Source organism: Populus nigra, chromosome 14, assembly GCF_951802175.1.
Source record: "Populus nigra chromosome 14, ddPopNigr1.1, whole genome shotgun sequence".
Classification (NCBI taxonomy): Eukaryota; Viridiplantae; Streptophyta; class Magnoliopsida; order Malpighiales; family Salicaceae; genus Populus; species Populus nigra.
Window position 1 is genome coordinate 3119997 of NC_084865.1, and position 18484 is coordinate 3138480.

Consider the following 18484-nt stretch of genomic DNA (forward strand, 5'->3'; position numbering starts at 1 on the left):
GGACGAATCTTGATGAAACCAAAGCTTCTGGGCAATTTCTTCTTTCGTAATCTCCATCATTCTCCTTTGAGAAAGCTTGATAGTAGAAAACAAGCAAAGCAGAGCAAGATAGTGGGGTGTGGACTGTGGTTGTTCAGTGGAGGTGGAGGAGATGACTTGACCTGACAGGCCGACACCCAACACCCAACACTGTTGCTAGGAGGTTTTTTATTCAATTTTTGTTGTAATTTGTAACTCAAAGAAAGGGTATTATTGAGAATTATTAATATAGGTGGTGTTTTAAAGTTTAATAATAATTAATTTTTTGAAGATTTTTTTAAAAAAGTATTATAATAATATTTTTTATTATTTAAAAATTATTTTTAATATTAACATATTAAAATATAAAAAATATAAATTTTAAAAAATCAATTTTTTAAAATATTTTTTAAATATAAAAACAAACATTCCAATAATAAATATCTCTTTTGTAACTCTAAATTGAAAATAAAGCTACTTGTCTCTATTTCCGTAGCCATATTCTCGAAACACGTTAAATCTTATGTTGTTTTCTTGTTTTCTATCGATAATAGCTGCAGGATTCATAGCAAATTTCCATAGTGTTTCTGTCACTGTTCTTTTCTTTTAAAGAACCAATCTTTTTGTTTGAAATTAAGAATTTGCAACAAACCCAGTAGAGTTTTGGAGAATTTGAAACAAACCCTTTTTAGTTTTGGTGAATCTGAGATAAACCCAGTTTTTCCTTTTTGTACCTTTTGATGCCATGCATGTTTATTAAAGGCAAGAACTGGAGAATCTGTGGCAGACCCATGTCACTTTCCAGGCTTGGATCTGCTTACTTTGATTGAATTGATTGGAGAAAGATGGATTCTTTTGGGTTTTCAAGGGTGAGGCAATGTTTCTTTTTAGCTTCTATTGTTAAATCAGCTGGTTGTTGATTTGTTTGGTCCTAATTGTGTTTATAGAATATCTAGTATTCAGTGAATTGTGCTGTTTATGCTAATAGAGGCATAATAAAATTTTGAATTGCTTGACAAAGCCATAAATAATCAGGTGAAGTGGTGTGATGCCTGAATTTTGTGGTTCAAGCCTGCTTCTTGGGCTTCCTGATGATGTGTTTGCCATCATATCACGGTCCCTTTCTCCAAGGGACATGTGTACTTTAAGTCTTTGCTGCCGAAGCTTATATGATCTTGTGGCATCCGAGAAAGTTTGGCGCACCCAATGTGACATGGTAGGAATTATCTCTCATCAGGATGTTATGGAGTGGCGGAAGGGTGTATCATCTTATAGGGCGTTGTGTCGCTTCCTTGTTAGTGTTAAGCCATTAATTGGAATTTGGGTTCACCAAAATCCCGAGCTTGGTAATGTAGTGTATGTCATGCCTGGTTTTGTATCTGTCGTTGGATGCCGGATTTTACCACAGGAGTTGGGCCCGTTAGGAATCGAGGAAGGTCCTATTTTATGGGCACCGGTGTTTGAAATAATAGGTGACCTTGATGGTTCTACCTCATTTTTCCTACATGGGGGAGAGAAAGGGAATGACCATGTTTATCCTGGTTCAGTCAAGTCTGTAGGGAGGAAATGCAATGTCCTGTTGCTTGAGGTTGAGCCTAGGCAACAGAAGGGTAAATTATTCCCTAATAAAAGCTTTGCTTATAACTCAGATAAGGAGCTAGCAAGAAAGCTTTCTAGGTCTCATAATGGACTGTCGTGGTCACAGAGGTTGATTATACAATGTGAGGCCAAGGTGCCCTTTAGCCGCTTGTCTTTTAGTGACAGAAGAAAGTTGATTAAGGTTGTCACAAGCCAAGTTGGTCAAAAGGTACCCGATTTGGAAAACAGGCTGCTATTTCCTCGGTTGAGGAATGATGAAGAGAATTTTCAGAAAGATATTGCACTCTTATTTGAACGGAGATCATTTCTTTTGAAAATTTGTAAGCTTGGTCAAGGCTTTAATTGGAAGGAAGCTCCTGAAGTGCCTTCTGATCCTACGCAACTGCAATGGAGTGAGATTAGAAAGAGTCTTGATCGGTCAAGTGGGTCTCTGAATGAGGATGATAATCAGATGCAATCCAACACAAAGAAAACCCTCGGTGGGTATCTCAGAGCATACATCAGACATATTTTGGGGAAGTCCCCCTCCGTAAATGGTAGCCACGCACATTCAAAGCACAGTTCTTCAAGCAGAGAGAGTAAACATGCACAGCTGCATGAGTTTTTAAGGTCAGGGGACACAATAGGGTTGACTTTACATGCCTCTAAGATGAGATTATCTTCTTATCGAGCATGGCCGAATATCCATGACAGTCAGTTTGCCCTATACAAATTACCCATGCGAGTTCCAAGAGCTGATCAAGAATATGCTGGTTTATGGGGAGGGACTTTTGGTTGGCCTCCCGGGAAGCCCACTGAAGACAAGCCTGGAAAAGCTCTGTTCTTTCTTTTGATCACTTACGAGGAGTCTGAGGGACAAAGAAATCTCATTGCTACCAAGATATTAGAAGGCACCCACTATGTTCTGCATCCAAATGGCTCAGCAATGTTCGTTGTAAATATTGATGAGCCTTCACAGGATCCATTTCCTTGGGATGTTGATGCAAATTCCTTTCCTTTGTCCTTTAAGCATGCATTTGCAGGGGAGGGTATAGCGAATGGGTATGGTTTCAGATATCCAGGCTCAAAGCCTGGTTCCCTCTTTGTAATTCAAAATGGTCTTCTTGCCTTTGTTTGGAAGGAGTCGAGAGCTGTCTTGAACATGCAAAGACTGAACTTACAAGAACTTTTGAAGAAAGGTGAACGGGTGCCTGCTTTACCTCCTAGTGACAACTTTTCATACTTGACCAAGTCCTACTCAAATGTCTTTGCTGGCTTCTCAACTGCCTCAACTTGTTTGCCTTCACCAAGGTAGGTCTTCTTTATTGGATGCTTATTTTCATTTTCTTTATCTTTTGTTTTCTGGTAAATAAATATCAAATTGTTATTTTGCAGTCTTACTTTACTTTATCTAAACTAGATGGTTCGTGTCATTATGTTTTACTGTTCCAGTTGTTCTTGAGCTATCAACCAATTTATTTGTAATTGCTCCTTCTCCGTAAGTCATGTGGATATCTGTAAAAAACGTTTTGGATATTGTGTGAAAGTCACAAAAAAAGTGAGAAGGTATGGACAACTGAGGTGGCTAAAGGAATTAGCTATGAGATGTAATGTGATGGTTTCCACCATGTTCTGTTTCTGAATAAAATGAGAACTTATTGTTTGATGGCTGATTAACCAAAATCAGGTTCTAGGATTTCCTTCAGAGCACAGTGTTCATGTTTCTAACTTTGTCAATGAGGCATGTTTCCTAGCATTTTGATCTTAATTTCCGTGATTCTTGTATGGATGCGATGTGCTGATGAAGCTCTTCAAGTGGGCTAGCCAATTGTTTAGCAACTTTGTAATCACACTTTTTTTATGTATTTCCAAAATCATCATCATGCCATCACAGCAGGGAAGTCTGAAAATTCAGCCAAGCCTTCTCTATGTGACCTTAGTTTGAGTTTGAAAAGAGATAGTTCTTTTTATTATTTTGCTTAATTGAAGATGCTATTCTTTTATTCAAAACTATAATGCCATTATGCATGATTCAGAAAGTAGGCTACTGGGTGAAAGGAGATTTTAGTTCCCTTTTCCGCTCTATTTTGACTGCCACTGTTTCTTCATGCTTTTGGAAGACCAGACAAGATGAAACATACAGTCTTTGACCTGTTACATACTATATTTCATTTCCACAGTTGATTTCTTTTCATAATTTAGTATGGTGCTCAATCACTCCTTGTTCTCTGTTGTAACTTGCGCGAGTCATTCCGTTGGAATCTGGATCATTGTCATATGCTTTTATGCTCGAGCTTGGACTGTACAACTTTTAAGTTCAGAAGCAGCCACATGTTTGATGCTCTTCAGTTTCTTGTGTATGCTGCATCAGTCTTTCTGTGCAAGGCAAGGGATAAAAAATGATTCTAGGAAACTCGCCTCAGGCTTTGCATTCAAGGCAAGGTTTAAGAAATGAGTCTCTGTTGAGTTTTCAGTGGTTAACCTCTTGTACTCTACTTTCCCTACACACTGAATTGATTCCAAAATATTCATTCTGGGAAACTAATCTAGAGTACTGCTTTTGGTAAAGTGTTACGCAAAGTTAAGTCTAAGAATGATGTGCTATCTGACAAGAGAGCATTCAATCAATGCTTCTCAGATGTGTTCCCATGTTTCTCTGACAGGCAAAAAAATTTATAGGCGCTGAAAGCAAAGTCCATAAACCAAAGGGTCACTACAAATTCATAAAAGCTGAAGTGTCCTTGGTTGCTGCAGCTGGCGGTTCGAATTCCTTTTCCACAGGCACCAAGCTGTTGTTCATTGATGATGAAAGTGGTCTTCAATGTTCCATGCTTCCACGATACCCTCCTCTTGGATTATAAAGGTTAAGGTGATTCTTATGTATCCTAAATAAAGACAAGCATTGAATAAGATTAGATTATTTTTATGATAATAAGCATAAGGTATAAGCTTCTATAATTATAAGTAGATAATGGGGTGTATTAAGTTATGATTGGTAGAAGGATGAGAGATTGAACAAACTACTTTGCTAAATGCATTTGGATGGTATAATTGGAAATGGAAATGTCCCCTTTTTAGTGTTTTTTCTTTCTTTTCTTTTTTTTAATTTTATTCAATCTGTGGTGTATGCATTGTAATTGTTTCCATCTCCTCCAAACTGCCTTCTCTGATTCCAGGGACCTGCTGTTGTGTTGTTGTTCTTGCATGAATGTCTTACAGCAAAGTTTTTTAAACAACTGAATATGAGTGAGGGTTTATTTTGGATTGTGATAGTGGTAACGATTCAAAATTCTTTTCGTTTAGAAATACATTAAAATAAATTTTTTTATTTTTTAAAAATTATTTTTGATATTAGCATATCAAAACGATTTGAAAACATAAAAAAAATTATTTTAAAAAAAATTAAAATTTTTAGAAAAATAATTTACACCGCTATCCCAAACATATCCTTAAATCATAATTTTAGACCCTGTGTTTTTATGATTATGGAAGTGAAAGAGTCTTTCTGGTTTTGAAAATTATAAGTTTAATTTTGAATTTTTAAAAAAATTAATTTGATTTTTTTAAAATAAAAACCGAACCAAAAATCATTAGCATGAGTAAAATTCTACTTAAAACCTTATCTTCTTAATTATATTATGTTTAAGAACTTTATTATTAAATACATTGGTTTCAAAACACTTCAATAATTAACAATTAAAATAACCATACTCAAAAATAACTTGCAATAGATTTGAAGGACTAATTTGCACCTCTTACAAATAGAAGTACCCAATATTGAATATGCGGATTCCAGTTGTCGGTTCGCGAATAAAAAATGGAAAATAATATATATAAAAACAACTACAAGGCTGTTGCGTTTTGCGTTTTGTGTTTCTCCTTCTCTCCATCCTTCCACTTTTAAAAACGACACCAACCTCCGCCATGAGCACCACCGCAACAACCGTCAGAACCGCCGCTGCAATGAGACCACCACCGCCTGCCTCTGCAACCACAACCATCCTAGAAAACCCCACCCAACAACAACCACAAACCCTAACTTTGCGATTAAATCGACCGAAAAAGAAAGTTTCGTGGAAAGAAGGCACCGTAGACAACGAGTTTATGCAAAAAAAAAGTTCCAAAATTTGCTGTATATTTCACAAGGAGAAGCCCTTCGATGAGGATGACAGCGATGACGATGATTGCAATCACGATCATCATCATCACGATCATAAATCCGACGGTGCTTGTTCTTCCTCTCAAAAAAACGGCGGTGATTGATTGCAGTTTTTGTTTGTTATTGAAATGTAGAAAAGGAGTTTTTCTTTTTTTAGGCTATTGTTGTGTTGGGTTTAAGAAGAAATTGAGAAATCTTAATTTTTCCTGTCCATGGTGAAGTGGGTGGTGTGTTTGGCTATTCTCAATATGAATTTTCTTATTAATGAATGAGAATCTTAATTTGGCTAATATAATTTCTTTGTTATTTTTGTGGGTTTTTGATAGATCTACCCCGCATTGTTCTTGATGAATGGATTTTGATACATAGAAATAGTGCTCGATGAAAATCTTCACGGAGCAATTGAGGCTCTGTTCGCCGGTAATTTACCAATTTTGTATGAGAGAACTAATAGTTTGGCTTAGCATGAAAGTTAATTATATAGGGCTGAACCCCGTTTTGCTTTGCTTCGGGGGCTTGTTAATGGTCGATTCAACCCTGAGATTTGGTGGTTGCTTCCGGGGAGGCATCTTGTTTTGGTATTGAAATCAAATTGTTATATGTTGTTCATCCTGTTGATTGATTGTTGAAAACTTGCTTTTTTCTGTCGAGATAGAACCGAAACCTTGTTGCTTGCTTGCTTGCTTGCTTTTGATGGAGGTAGCATTTTACAGTTGTCTTTGTGATGTGAATACTGAATAGCATATTGCCCTCAACTCCGAGCACCGTTTACTTGCAGGATATTGATGAATACAGCAGTGCAGTGATGGGGGGTGGGTATGAGTTAATGCTGCATAGATTATTGAAGAGGAACAAATTGGGGGGGTACACTTCCATCTAGAGGTGATGGTGGTTGTGTGGGCAGCTCGCAGGCATTTGAATTACACCTGCCTAAGTAGAAGCCATTTATTGCACAAGCTGTAGATTCATCTGTAGTTTCATGTCATAGTTTGATGTTTTTTAAAATGTTTTTTTATTATTAAAAATTATATTTTTTATTTTTTAAAATTAATTTTTTATATTAACATATTAAAATAATTCAAAGACATAAAAAAATTAATTTAAAACTAAAAAAAGTTAAAAAGTTTTAAAAATACAATTGAGTCTTAGATATTTAAGAATATGGTAATAATTTTTTTTTAAATGTTTTTTAAAAAATATATATTAAAATAATATTAATTTTTTATAAAATTTATTTTTAATATTAGTATATTAAAATGATATACGGTTACTGCAATACTATATATAAAAGATCCTGTCATGTAATACAGCAAAAAAGAACTACAGGTATCCATCGCAACTTGACTATCAGTCTACTTAAAAAAAAAAAAAACACTTGTGACTATTGGACGGAAAAACATCTCGAGTAACCTGATCTTTAGTAGCAGCGATGATTCTTGGAAGAGAGGTCAACTTGGCCATCCTTAAATCACAAGATCTCTGATTAAAGCTAAAATATTTTCTTTGTTTTCGCACATTAGAGGGTTGCTGTCACCTTTTCTTTTCCCTGAATATGATTAATTTATAGGGTACAACAAGAAGTAGACATGCTACTTTTTTTCTAATCACCAAAATTGCGAGTCGCTCTCTTGCACAGATTAATTTGGCCTCCTTGTTCCTTGTTTTTGCACGTTTGAGGGTTGCTGTCACCTTCTCTTTTCCCTGAATATGATTAATCCTGCTTAATACGTAAAGAATCCCGCTTGTTTATAGGGTACAACAAGAAGTAGACATGCTACTCTTGTTATAGTCCTCCAAATTGCAGGTCGCTCTCCTGCATAATTTAATTTGGTCTCCTTGTAAACTCAGAATGCATGGCATGATATATACATCCTTCACTCGGTCTTCGAAACATTAACAGGCACATATTCTATCAGACTTCACAAGATTTAACATGGCAGGTTTGTTTGACAATCAGGCAGCTATATATGTGGATGTAAGGCCAAGATATCCAAGCGAATGGTTCTCAATGTTGGCTGCTCTCACCCCTGACAACTCTTTAGCTTGGGATGTTGGCACTGGCAATGGTCAAGCGGCTGTCGGTGTAAGTTCTCTCTCTGTCTCTCACTCTCTTGAGCTACAGCTAAATAAATTGAGAGATGAACAATCGTAGCCATCACTTTTAAGAATCTTATACTGACATCAGATCGTAGACAAGACCAGACATAGGATACTTTTTAAGACTCTCAAATTCTCTACTCTTGACAGACCTCATTAGACTGATGATTTGGCGTGAATCAGCATGCACTTGTGCTTGACATTACTTTGTATTGTAAGTTTTTCTATTTAATTAGTAAGAGATGGTTTTCATTTTCAGGTTGCTGAACACTACAAGCAAGTGATAGCAACTGACATAAGTGAAGAGCAATTAAAGCATGCCATACCACATCCCCATGTTCATTACTTGCATACCCCGTTAATGATGTCTGATGATGAATTAGTTCATTTACTTGGAGGTGAGAATTCGGTTGATCTCATTACTGTGGCTTCAGCTGTGCATTGGTTTGATCTAGAAAAGTTCTATCCAATCGTCAAGCGCGTTCTTAGAAAGCCAGGAGGCATATTTGCTGTTTGGTGCTACTCGAGAATCAAGTTTAGCCCAGAAATTGATGTTCTCTTAGCGGTCCACTTCGAGAGAACCTTTCCTTTTCAAAACCCTAATTTCAAGCATGCATTAGAGTGTTACAAGACGCTTCCATTTCCTTTTGAAAGTGTAGGTGTTGGATGTGAGGGTCAGCCGCTGGAACTGGACATGGAAAAGAAGATGTCGTTTCAGGGACTCTTGAAGTTTTTCAGGTCATTGTCAGCATTCAATACAGCCAAGGGACAAGGTGTGGATTTATTGTCTGACGAGGTTGTTCAGGAACTTGAGAGTGCATGGGGTGGGCCTGAAGTGGTTAGAACTGTTATCTATACGACATATATGCTTGCAGGGAAAGTAAAGCTCTAATTAATTAGTGAAAATGATGAATACAGTAATGTTACTCCCTTCAGAGGTTTGAAGTTCGAGCTTCATTGTACTTCAATTCTTGTTTAACATAAAATAATTGAATAACAATGTTTGTATTAATTAGTACTTCGCAAATTTCACTGTTTTGGATTGTTCTTTACTTCAAAACTAACGAGTTTTGGATTGTTCTTACAGTTTCACTCCTTCAATAGATATGTATCATCGATCATTCGTAGAAGATAAGAATATACATGTTTGTTTGACAAGCAGGCAGCAATATATTTGGATGCTAGCTAGACCAGATCATCCAAATGAATATTGGGTTGGGTTTGCATTTTTGTTAAACAAACTTTATCTTTACTTTAAATTTGTTAATCAAAATATATTAAATTTATTAATTAAATATAATTAAATATTAAAGATAAAAAAAAGTATTAATAATAAATAATTTTTTTATAAATAAAATCAATATATATTACATATATATTACATGTAATCAACTGATTTGCTCGAGCATATTCACTAAAGATAAATGCATGATAGCTCTCTTGTCTCCCTCTTTGAACTTTTCTTTCTTTATTGTTTTCACTTTAGATGGAGGACACACTCAAGCTCATAAATATCTATAATTTCCATATGTGCAAGGGTGAATATCACCAGATTAAGACTTCATTGATAAAAACCTAAACTCTCATGCATTGTTTGCATCGTGATGGAAGAATTAGAAATAAATCTACGCGAAGCCATTTGATGTTCTTAAAATTTCTATCGTGTCAGCCTATTCAGAAAACCATTTGTCATAAATAAATATTGGTGTGTCCCAAGAGGCTCTTGCACTAATGTATTTCATTCTAAGGTTTGCTTACGCTGAGAAAAATTTGTTAACGCCAGGTCGATGAGCTTTATGAACAAGAGATGGCACCAGTATAAGTGAACAGCATTTAAAACATACTACGCAACATCCTAGAGCCCGACTCTTGATGATGAGCTAGTGAACTTAATTGATAGGTGGTGAAGGTCCTATTGCTTTGATCACAGTAGCTGAAGCTGTGAATTCGTTTGACTTGCCAAAGTTCTACTTAGCTGTTACTCGAGTTGTAGAAGAACAAGGAGGTATAATTGCAGTACTTTCGGGCTGCAATGACGTGAAGGTAAGGCCTACATTTGATGTAGTCATGGTGTGTTTGGTGTTGTGGAATCTTTCATGGTTGTAATTTGAAAATTTAAGCTTAAGAAAAGCTACACTTGTAAAAAAAGTTTAACCAAGATTTCAAGAGATAGTTTGTAGTGAGATTTATACAAAATTATGCTGTGTGTTGATTAACTAAACACTTTCAAATATGTGATTGGGGCAAAACACAGTCCACACCACATTATAAAAACAAACGGATCCTACAAGGTCTACATGCGTGCTGGAAAGTTCAGGCCGTGACTTCTCTTTTCCTTTGTTAGGCCATGAGCTTGTGAACCTGCGTAGAATACAGAGGGAATCCAAGCAAAAGCAGCTTGGAAGAAGCAGGAAATATACAATTACGAAACAAGCAAATGTTTAGGCCATAAAATGTAAAACATCCACAAATTTAGTTAGACCATCAGAATGATTTGCTTCTTCTCATAGAATCTGATCAATATTCTGCAATCCTCAGGTTCCAGGACCGCGCTGCTGCGCTGCTACCAATTGCTGCATGTACGAGAGAGAGATAGAGAAACTTCATTAATAATTATTCCCAAGGATTTCCTTGGACACTCCATAAACTATGACAACCCAAAGCTGTCTTGTGCCTCAGAATTATTCCTAGCAGCACTCTGCCTCTTCCACAGAATGGAAAAGAAAGATTCTGTGCTCTGTTAGACATTGATACGCCTCAGAGCTAAAGAGTTACATGACCACTAACAATTTCTGTAAATTTAATGGTGCATTAATGTTACCAATATGTAACAAAAAAGGGGGGTTGCATTTTCTGAGAATTTTGCATCTGCTAGTAGCATTCAGCACCGTTTAGTCATTGATAGCCTTCCTGGTGTAACACAAGTACCGTTCCCTTGTTTATGTGCTATGAGCATGTTCTTGAAGGTACGTCGCTTCTGATTTGATTTGTGTGTTTGTATTTAAATGATAGCTTCCAGCTTGGGCTGGAAAGTATCATGGGCAATAACTGGCTACATTTGTGGGTGTTGCAGCAAATTAATATGATACCATTGTTAGAAATTAATATCCAACCTCGTAATGTTCATAGCCTGGGTGAAGGAATCATGCCATGGTGATACTGTCTAATTTCCATAGTTTTTAATCTGGAAAAACAGTGCCATTTGTTTCCTTGATGATGGTCAATCTCTTCCCCTTTCTTTTGGTTGCATCTGGTTGAAGGAATTGTATTATCATGGTCAATCATGGTATCGACAAAAGTTCACTAGGAAGGCAGTTGTTGCTTGCTCTCCTGGTCAATATTGCTACTCTCTTCTCTCCCTTTGCCTTCGTTTTTCTTCGTGTCAAGAACACTGGTTTCCCTCGGTGTTTCCATTAAATATTTACTTGTCTAATATTTGACAGATCATAGCGGAAATGGAGGCGCGTTTTGGAATTCCGATCATTGAAGAACTAGTAGAATTGGTTGAAGAGGTGTTGCCACCTCCTCCAGGCGGACCAAAAGCTGAAGGAGGGATAGATGATAACGAAGAAGAAGATGGAGACGGGAAAGAGAATGACGAGGGAAAAAAAGCTGCAGACGAGGAAGAACCAGGAACAAGTTGAGGCCAGATGCCCAGATGTACAGGATTGTCCTAGCAGAAACTAATCAAAATTTAATTTTGTTTTTAAAAAAAATTAATTTTTTTTAATATTTTCAAATTGTTTTAACGGCTACACAAAAACACCAGCAGTACACATGGTATCTTTTATAGCACATAGTTTTGTTGAATCCATTACCCACGGGTTCAACCAGTGGGTAATGGATTCAACAAACCCATTGCCGCACTCCGCATTTCCAGACACGCCCTCGATCAAAAACCCACGGCACACTGGAAGAAGCTGCCAAACCAAAACCAGTGGAAGGACGTGGGCATTGGTTCTATGTTTATTACCATTAGAAGAAGGTACAATCAATCTAGTCAACATTAAGCAGTAACATCCCTTGTTGATAGTGTCTTGATCAAAGCTGGTTGTGACAAGCCAACAAGTAAATATGTTTCTTTTTCCACTGAAAATCTTCTCTTTACTCGCGCTCTTCTCCTTCACTTTCCCACACACCTCCTCCTCCACCGCAGCCGGAGGCGACGGCGCTACCGTATGCATCATCGGCAGCGGAATAGGAGGCGCTTCAGTCGCCCACTTCCTCCGCCGGCACTCCACCAACCACCATCCAAAAATCCTAATATTCGAAAGACACGCCATCGTCGGCGGTCGGATAGCCTCCGTGACAATCGGCGGCGACGCCTTCGAGGCCGGAGCTTCAATTCTCCACCCCAAAAACTACCACGCCTCGAACTATACTAATTTACTAAACTTGACGAGGAAGATACCATCCAGTTCAGAGGGTTCTTTTTCATTGGGGATTTGGGACGGGAATGGGTTTGTTGTTAAAACCCTAAATCTGAAGTCAAAGTGGGGAATTGTGAACAAGATTGTGTCTTTTTTTAATGGGGCTTCTCTGTTTATGAGATATGGGTTTTCACTTGTAAAAATGGAAGGCTTTGTGGACGAGACAGTGAATAAGTTTTTGAAGTATTATGAAGGAGTGGAAACAAGGCCTGTGTTTGAGAGTGTTGAGGAGATGTTGAAGTGGGCTGGTTTGTTTAATCTTACAGGAAAGAGTTTGAAGGAGGAGCTGGTTGATGGTGTTAAATTGGCTCCTTTGTTGATTAAAGAATTGGTCACTGTAAGGATTTCCTTCTTCTTCTACCTCTTTTTCCCCTCACTTTGGCCGATTGGCTTCGAATTCTTTTCGTAGTTTGTTTAGTTTAGTTTAGTTAGTGTGATTAGAAAAGGGATTGGCTTGTGTAGTTGTGTGTGATTTCCTCGTTTGCTTTCTTTTTATGCCAAGACAAAAACACATAACGTAAATGCCAATTCATGCATGAAGGAGATTAAATACAGTGAATTGGACTCCTAGAAATTATTGGAACAGTAGTGATGAGATAAAGTGCTCGTATTTTGATGAACTTTTATCGAGTTTGTTTTTTGAATTGACTCCCTTTTGTGTTCATAGTGACTGCCTTCACTTGTAGTTGTTGTGAACTATGTGCTAAAACATACAGTGTTTTTTTTTCCTGTAGAATCACTATTCACAACCTCACATTTCAATGTTCACTGTTAAAGGTTTCACCATGGAAACACTATTTACACACTCACATTTCACGTTCAAACATCTATTCACTGTCAATTTTTTCCTTTTTTTAGTTCCTGAAGTTTTTTATTATTTGCATTTCGGTCATTAGACTTTATTCCTTTTCAATTTCATTCTTTCAAGTTATGTTTTAGTACATAGTTAATAATTTGTCCTTGTAAGTTTTATGGTAGAAGCACTGCTCACACACTCACGTTTCACTATTCACACTTCTATTCGTTGTCAATTTTTACCTTTTAGGTCCTTGAATTTTTCATTATTTACCTTTTAGTCATTAGACTTTATTCCTTGTATTGGCATGGTGTGCTGGGATCAGTTTATATTTACATACTCTTGCGTATCCAATATGTAATTAAACATTCTAATGTTGAATTAAAAATCAATATTATGAAATAAAAGTTTAGGTTATGATTAAAAAAAACTGGAAAAAAGGACCAAAATTAACATAAAAAAAGGGAGCCTTTTAATTATCATTGTCCAAAAGGAATGAAAAACTTCAAATTGGTCCTTGAAATTTCCAATTATTCATTTGTTGGTCCCTATAATTTTAAGTTCTATCTTTTGCTTCTTATAAGGAAGATTAGCTCCCGCTTTAATCTATGATTAGAATTAACAACTCTTTTTCAATATATGGGTTCATATATTTTTCATTTTATTTTATTAAGTATCTTTTTGTTTCTCAATTAAAAAAAAAATCATGATATCGAAAAACGCATCCATAACATTGTTGCTCTTTTCTCTGGTGCTAAAAATTAACTTGGAATCCTATTTGCAATGTGGTGCAGGTGGGCTGGCTAATTTACCGTATTACCTGTGACATCAAATGCCATTTTGGCTTAGCCGATGTGGTTGCAATGGCAAAACCATAATTGGCAACAGCAATCTCACTAAATGTTACCCCTTCCAATATAAAACCATTACCCAGTTATGATGCAACCAGTGAGTCTTAGGAGTAAGGATTGAGGATTGTACCTATCCTTCAACATTTTTACATGAAGTGACTCGACTCCACTTGAGACTCAAACTTGCCACTCTTGTTGTTAGTAGCCTAAGCTTCCTACTATTGCACAAAAAACTTGCTCCTATTGATTTGTCTTTTCTGCTTATGAATCTTTTGAAGTGAGGTTCAGGCCTTCTATGCTATTGATTTTCCTAATTTTTTTCATGCTATTGGTTCCTTGCTAATATGTTTTATCTATTTTGTGAAAATAAGCGTTATCTAATTTGTAAAAAAAAGGTTGTCCATGCTTTCATTTCATTATTTTTTTTCTTCCTTTAACAACCATTCTCTCCTTTAAAAGTAAAAAATGGAGAGACCAGACAGATTATTTAGAACGGCAGTTTCCTGAACCTCTAGTTTGCTAGTCAGAAGCACCTTAGATGTGCGTGTGGCAAGTAGAATCTCATAATGTGCAAGTGCTATGGAAGATGTGGTGATGTCATTAGATTCTGACATGCCAAGATGTGAAATTGACTCATAATTGGGTAGTTTAACCGAGTTCTGAAGATTTATTGACAACTCAGAATTCTGTTGGGTTTGCATGCAGGTCATTACACGAATTAATTATGGTCAAGGTGTCAACATCAGTGGACTTGCCGGAGCAGTTTCCTTGGCAGGATCTGGTGGTGGTTTATGGGCTGTTGAAGGAGGGAACTGGCAGATGGCTGCTGGACTAATTAATATTTCAGATGTTGAACTGTATCTCCATGAAGAAATTGATTCCATCTCTTATCTTGGAGAATATTATGAGCTCAACTCCACAAAAGGAAATACATACTCATGTGAAGTCACAGTGGTTGCTATACCACTAGATGAATCGAGTATTCAATTTTCACCTCCAGTTTCAGTTCCTATGAGGCAATTACAGCGCACACATGCAACTTTTGTGAGGGGCCTTGTAAATCCTGTAAGTATCATAGCAATTACAAATTTCACGCTCCTTTACGGCTTTCTGCTCATAAGTGTACTCCTCCTCTACGAGTTGTTCTCTTGCCAGCCCTTCTTTCCTTCTATATGATAGTTTATACTTTATTCATTAAATTCTGGTGTTTGTCATGGACAAAGGTATATTTTGGCCTGAAAGCTGTTTCAGAAATTCCAGAACTGGTGGCCACAATAGAGGACCCTCGTCTTCCTTTCACAAGCATTTCAATCCTCAAGTGTTACAATGAGACAGATATGACATACAAAATATTCTCTCGTCAAGCAATGACTGATGCATTACTGGATAGCATCTTTAGGTACTACTTTCAATTGCCCTTAAATGTTTAATCCTTTCATTGGAAAATGAGGATCATAATAATTTCCTTAATGGTTACTGCGAAAGATTTTTATTGTGCTAATAATGTTTGTTGTGCTACTGGCTAACCTATCGCCAGTCATAGTGTATGGTTGTATCTGGTTTCACTTGTGAACTTTTTAAATAATTTTGGTGTGTGATTAAGACCCTTTTTCATGAGAACTGGAAATATTTAACAAAAATTGTGCAGATTTGCTGAATTAATATATACAGTCCATTCAAACTCACCCCCAATTATTAAATTATGTATTTTGATGCAAAAAACTTGATCTGCTCTGTACTGATTGATGTTTATTGCCGCTACTGGTAGTGTGAGGAAGGATACCGTTCGAATAAACTGGGGCGCATACCCTCATTACAAGGCTCCTGAAAAATTCGCACCCTTTATTTTGGATGGTAAGCATTTGTACTATGTGAACGCTTTTGAGAATGTAGCCAGCACCGTGGAGACAAGTGCTGTTGCAGCTGAAAATATAGCGCGACTCATCCTGTCAAGATTTTTTGGCAAGGATTCCTCATGTCCATCAGCCATAAAGAGAACCTCCTGTTCCAGTGCAGAGGCGTTGCATTCAGATACGTGATTCGTATGCATGACACTGAGAATATAAGGGTTTTTTCTTTTTCTTTTTTGTGAATGTAAATCAAGATCAGTAGATATGTGAACTTGTATTATACAACAGAATTTCCTTGAAGCAATCAAAGCAGCTTACTGAATGTATAAATAGACAAAGCAATAATACTGTGTACAAATTAATGATGAGTTATGTTATTTTTAGTAGATATTTTATGTGATTTGCCCTTATTCCGGGAAAATTGCGTTTTGGTATGATTTTTGATAAATGAAGACACCGTGCAGATGGGAAGATGGCAGCCCTCTAGCTCACTAATTTTTATTTTCCCATAGATTTACAGATCTCAGCTCTCGTGATGCCTAGAGACCTTTACCCATCTCAAACTCGCTCTATAAAGAAATGGATTTAGGCTATTCTTAGGGGTTGGGTTAACCTTAGCTACCAAAATATATCAGTCTGGCCCGTCAAGTATCTAAAAATATTATTAAAAAATAATATAAATTATATTTTAAAATTAAAATATTATATAAAAAGTTAAACTATTGGATTGAGATGGTTTTTTATATAGTATCAGAACCTTGATAATCAAGTGATCACGAGTTCGAATCTTACCATCTTTATTTATTTGATAAAAATTAAGCATAGCTACCAAAATCTATCAGTCTGGCCCGTCAAGTATCTAAAAATATTATTAAAAAATAATATAAATTATATTTTAAAATTAAAATGTTATATAAAAGGTTAAACTATTGGATTAAGATGGTTTTTTATATAGTATCAGAACCTTGATAATCAAGTGATCACGAGTTCGAATCTCACCATCTTTATTTATTTAATAAAAATTAAGCATATAATAATATGAGCTTGTGCAAGTTTCAAGTTCAAAGAGTTTTTATTTAAGAGAATGTGTTAAAAAATAATATAACTTATATTATAAAATTAAAATTTTATCTAAAAATTTAAGTTATTGGGTTGAGGTGTTTTTTATAGGCTGAAGATGGAAACCAAGCATGCGGCCTTGAAGCATCAAAATTTCTTTGCTGACACAAACTAGCGCAGCTGAAAGTTGGAAACAATTTTCGATATTTAGCTTGGATCCTGATGTGTTAAACGCTTGAGGCCATATACTACAGGTCCATATGGTATTCATGTTCTCATCTGCGATCATTCCTTTGAAGAGGGGCGGAGCTGAAAATATATAATAAGGAGGGTTAAAACTCAAAATATAATTTATTATTAAAAAATTTATCTATTTAAAATAAAAATATATTATATTATCCTATATTTAAACACTAAAAATACAAAAATTTAAAATATTTTGCAGGACCGGTCCCTGCCCGCCTCCCTCTGGTTCCGCCCCTGCCTTTCAAGAGTTTATGTCGTGCACTAAATCTGTTGCCCCTTGAAAGAACTTCGACTCCAACTGGAAGTCCCAATAATCTGATCAAAGAGAATATTTTACCTGAGAGAGCTATTTGAAATGTCAAATTTCATCTAGCGTGCTGCTTCTGGTTTGCAAGCATTGTAACTTGGTGTTGCGCATGTGAAAGATGCTAGGACTTCAATGGATGAGATCAATGAGCAAACAGAGAACATGAAACAGATTCAAGAAGCATTATCATCCCCCATTGGAGCATCTAAATAGTTGGACAATTTCAGGATGAATTGGAGGCAGAACTTGAAGAACAGGAAAGAAGCTGAATTGGAAGAACAACTTCTTCTTCAGCCAGCAACAACAGCTCTTTCATGTTTTGATTGATTTCAAACACCTTCTTAGCTAAAGATGAGGAGCATGGATATGAATAATATATACTTGAATGTTCATCTAATGTATAAAAATAAGAAAACAAATACTCATGACTCCCTGTTATAGAGAGCATTGATGTGATCATATCTTTTAAACAGCTAGCTAAAATGGCTTTTCAGCTAAATTTAGCTAGAAAATAGATAGCATGAATGTAGATAGTTGATGTATTAGCTGCTTAGAATTGATGGCCACCCATGATTTGTTTTTGACAAATCTTTTATAGCACTATGTTATTTTATCATTGATTAATTTTGAAATCAATTGGTTAACATTCTTCATGGTCAACATTCTCGATCATGGCTCATCAATCAAATGTGCATTTATTTCATTAGTCTTGGCGAAGGGTTTCCTCATATAGCAATTTATGCCGACGGAGTTTTATGATTTCGGTTTATGAAGTTTTCAATTAAGTGCCTTGAAACTTCATCACGTGTGTTGGTGATGGTCTCCTGGATCCAATATGCTGGTTTGATGGTTTGAGTATTTGGATAGGGAATGATAACACGTTTATGTTAGTATTTTGTTCCTAGAAACTGAAAGAGTATAGGATTGATGATTAAGTTAGTAATTTTATAATAAAAATTGTAATAAATAAGAAACTAAACATTAAATTTTAAGATCTCTTGGTTTGTTATGTGATAAACGCTTTGAGAATGTATGATAAGAGAATGAAGATCGTGAATGTTTTATCAAGATGGTTTGAAAGGTATTTATAATT

At 36.1% G+C, this 18484-nt stretch overlaps 3 protein-coding genes across 4 annotated transcripts; all 3 read left to right on the forward strand.

The window, feature by feature from the left end:
- Positions 1-465: 465 nt before the first annotated feature.
- Positions 466-4679, forward strand: LOC133673095 (F-box protein At5g39450-like). Of its 2 annotated transcripts, XM_062093734.1 has the most exons (3): positions 466-2907; positions 3968-4033; positions 4260-4679. In XM_062093734.1, the coding sequence occupies exons 1-2, from the start codon at positions 1067-1069 to the stop codon at positions 3990-3992; spliced, it is 1866 nt and encodes a 621-aa protein (XP_061949718.1). In that variant the 5' UTR covers positions 466-1066; the 3' UTR covers positions 3993-4033; positions 4260-4679. The 2 variants fall into 2 exon arrangements, with proteins under 2 accessions (XP_061949718.1, XP_061949719.1); XM_062093735.1 differs by lacking the exon at positions 3968-4033.
- A 748-nt stretch (positions 4680-5427) lies between these two features.
- On the forward strand, positions 5428-8852 carry LOC133672931 (uncharacterized). Its single transcript, XM_062093506.1, has 3 exons — positions 5428-6175; positions 6534-7838; positions 8112-8852. Exons 2-3 carry the CDS (start codon positions 7689-7691, stop codon positions 8742-8744), a joined length of 783 nt encoding a protein of 260 aa, XP_061949490.1. The 5' UTR covers positions 5428-6175; positions 6534-7688; the 3' UTR covers positions 8745-8852.
- A 2810-nt stretch (positions 8853-11662) lies between these two features.
- On the forward strand, positions 11663-16179 carry LOC133672879 (farnesylcysteine lyase-like). The gene is made up of 4 exons (XM_062093434.1): positions 11663-12619; positions 14635-14994; positions 15153-15328; positions 15698-16179. The coding sequence occupies exons 1-4, from the start codon at positions 11927-11929 to the stop codon at positions 15966-15968; spliced, it is 1500 nt and encodes a 499-aa protein (XP_061949418.1). The 5' UTR covers positions 11663-11926; the 3' UTR covers positions 15969-16179.
- Positions 16180-18484: the final 2305 nt, after the last annotated feature.

Bases quoted from the DNA above. Each gene is read 5' to 3' on its own strand.
- LOC133673095 (XM_062093734.1), top strand. From the start codon at position 1,067: ATGCCTGAATTTTGTGGTTCAAGCCTGCTTCTTGGGCTTCCTGATGAT. The intron at 2,908-3,967 runs GTAGGTCTTCTT...ATGCTGCATCAG, and splicing joins ACTTGTTTGCCTTCACCAAG to TCTTTCTGTGCAAGGCAAGG.
- LOC133672931 (XM_062093506.1), top strand. From the start codon at position 7,689: ATGGCAGGTTTGTTTGACAATCAGGCAGCTATATATGTGGATGTAAGG. The intron at 7,839-8,111 runs GTAAGTTCTCTC...TTTCATTTTCAG, and splicing joins ATGGTCAAGCGGCTGTCGGT to GTTGCTGAACACTACAAGCA.
- LOC133672879 (XM_062093434.1), top strand. From the start codon at position 11,927: ATGTTTCTTTTTCCACTGAAAATCTTCTCTTTACTCGCGCTCTTCTCC. The intron at 12,620-14,634 runs GTAAGGATTTCC...GTTTGCATGCAG, and splicing joins TGATTAAAGAATTGGTCACT to GTCATTACACGAATTAATTA. The intron at 14,995-15,152 runs GTAAGTATCATA...TCATGGACAAAG, and splicing joins TGAGGGGCCTTGTAAATCCT to GTATATTTTGGCCTGAAAGC.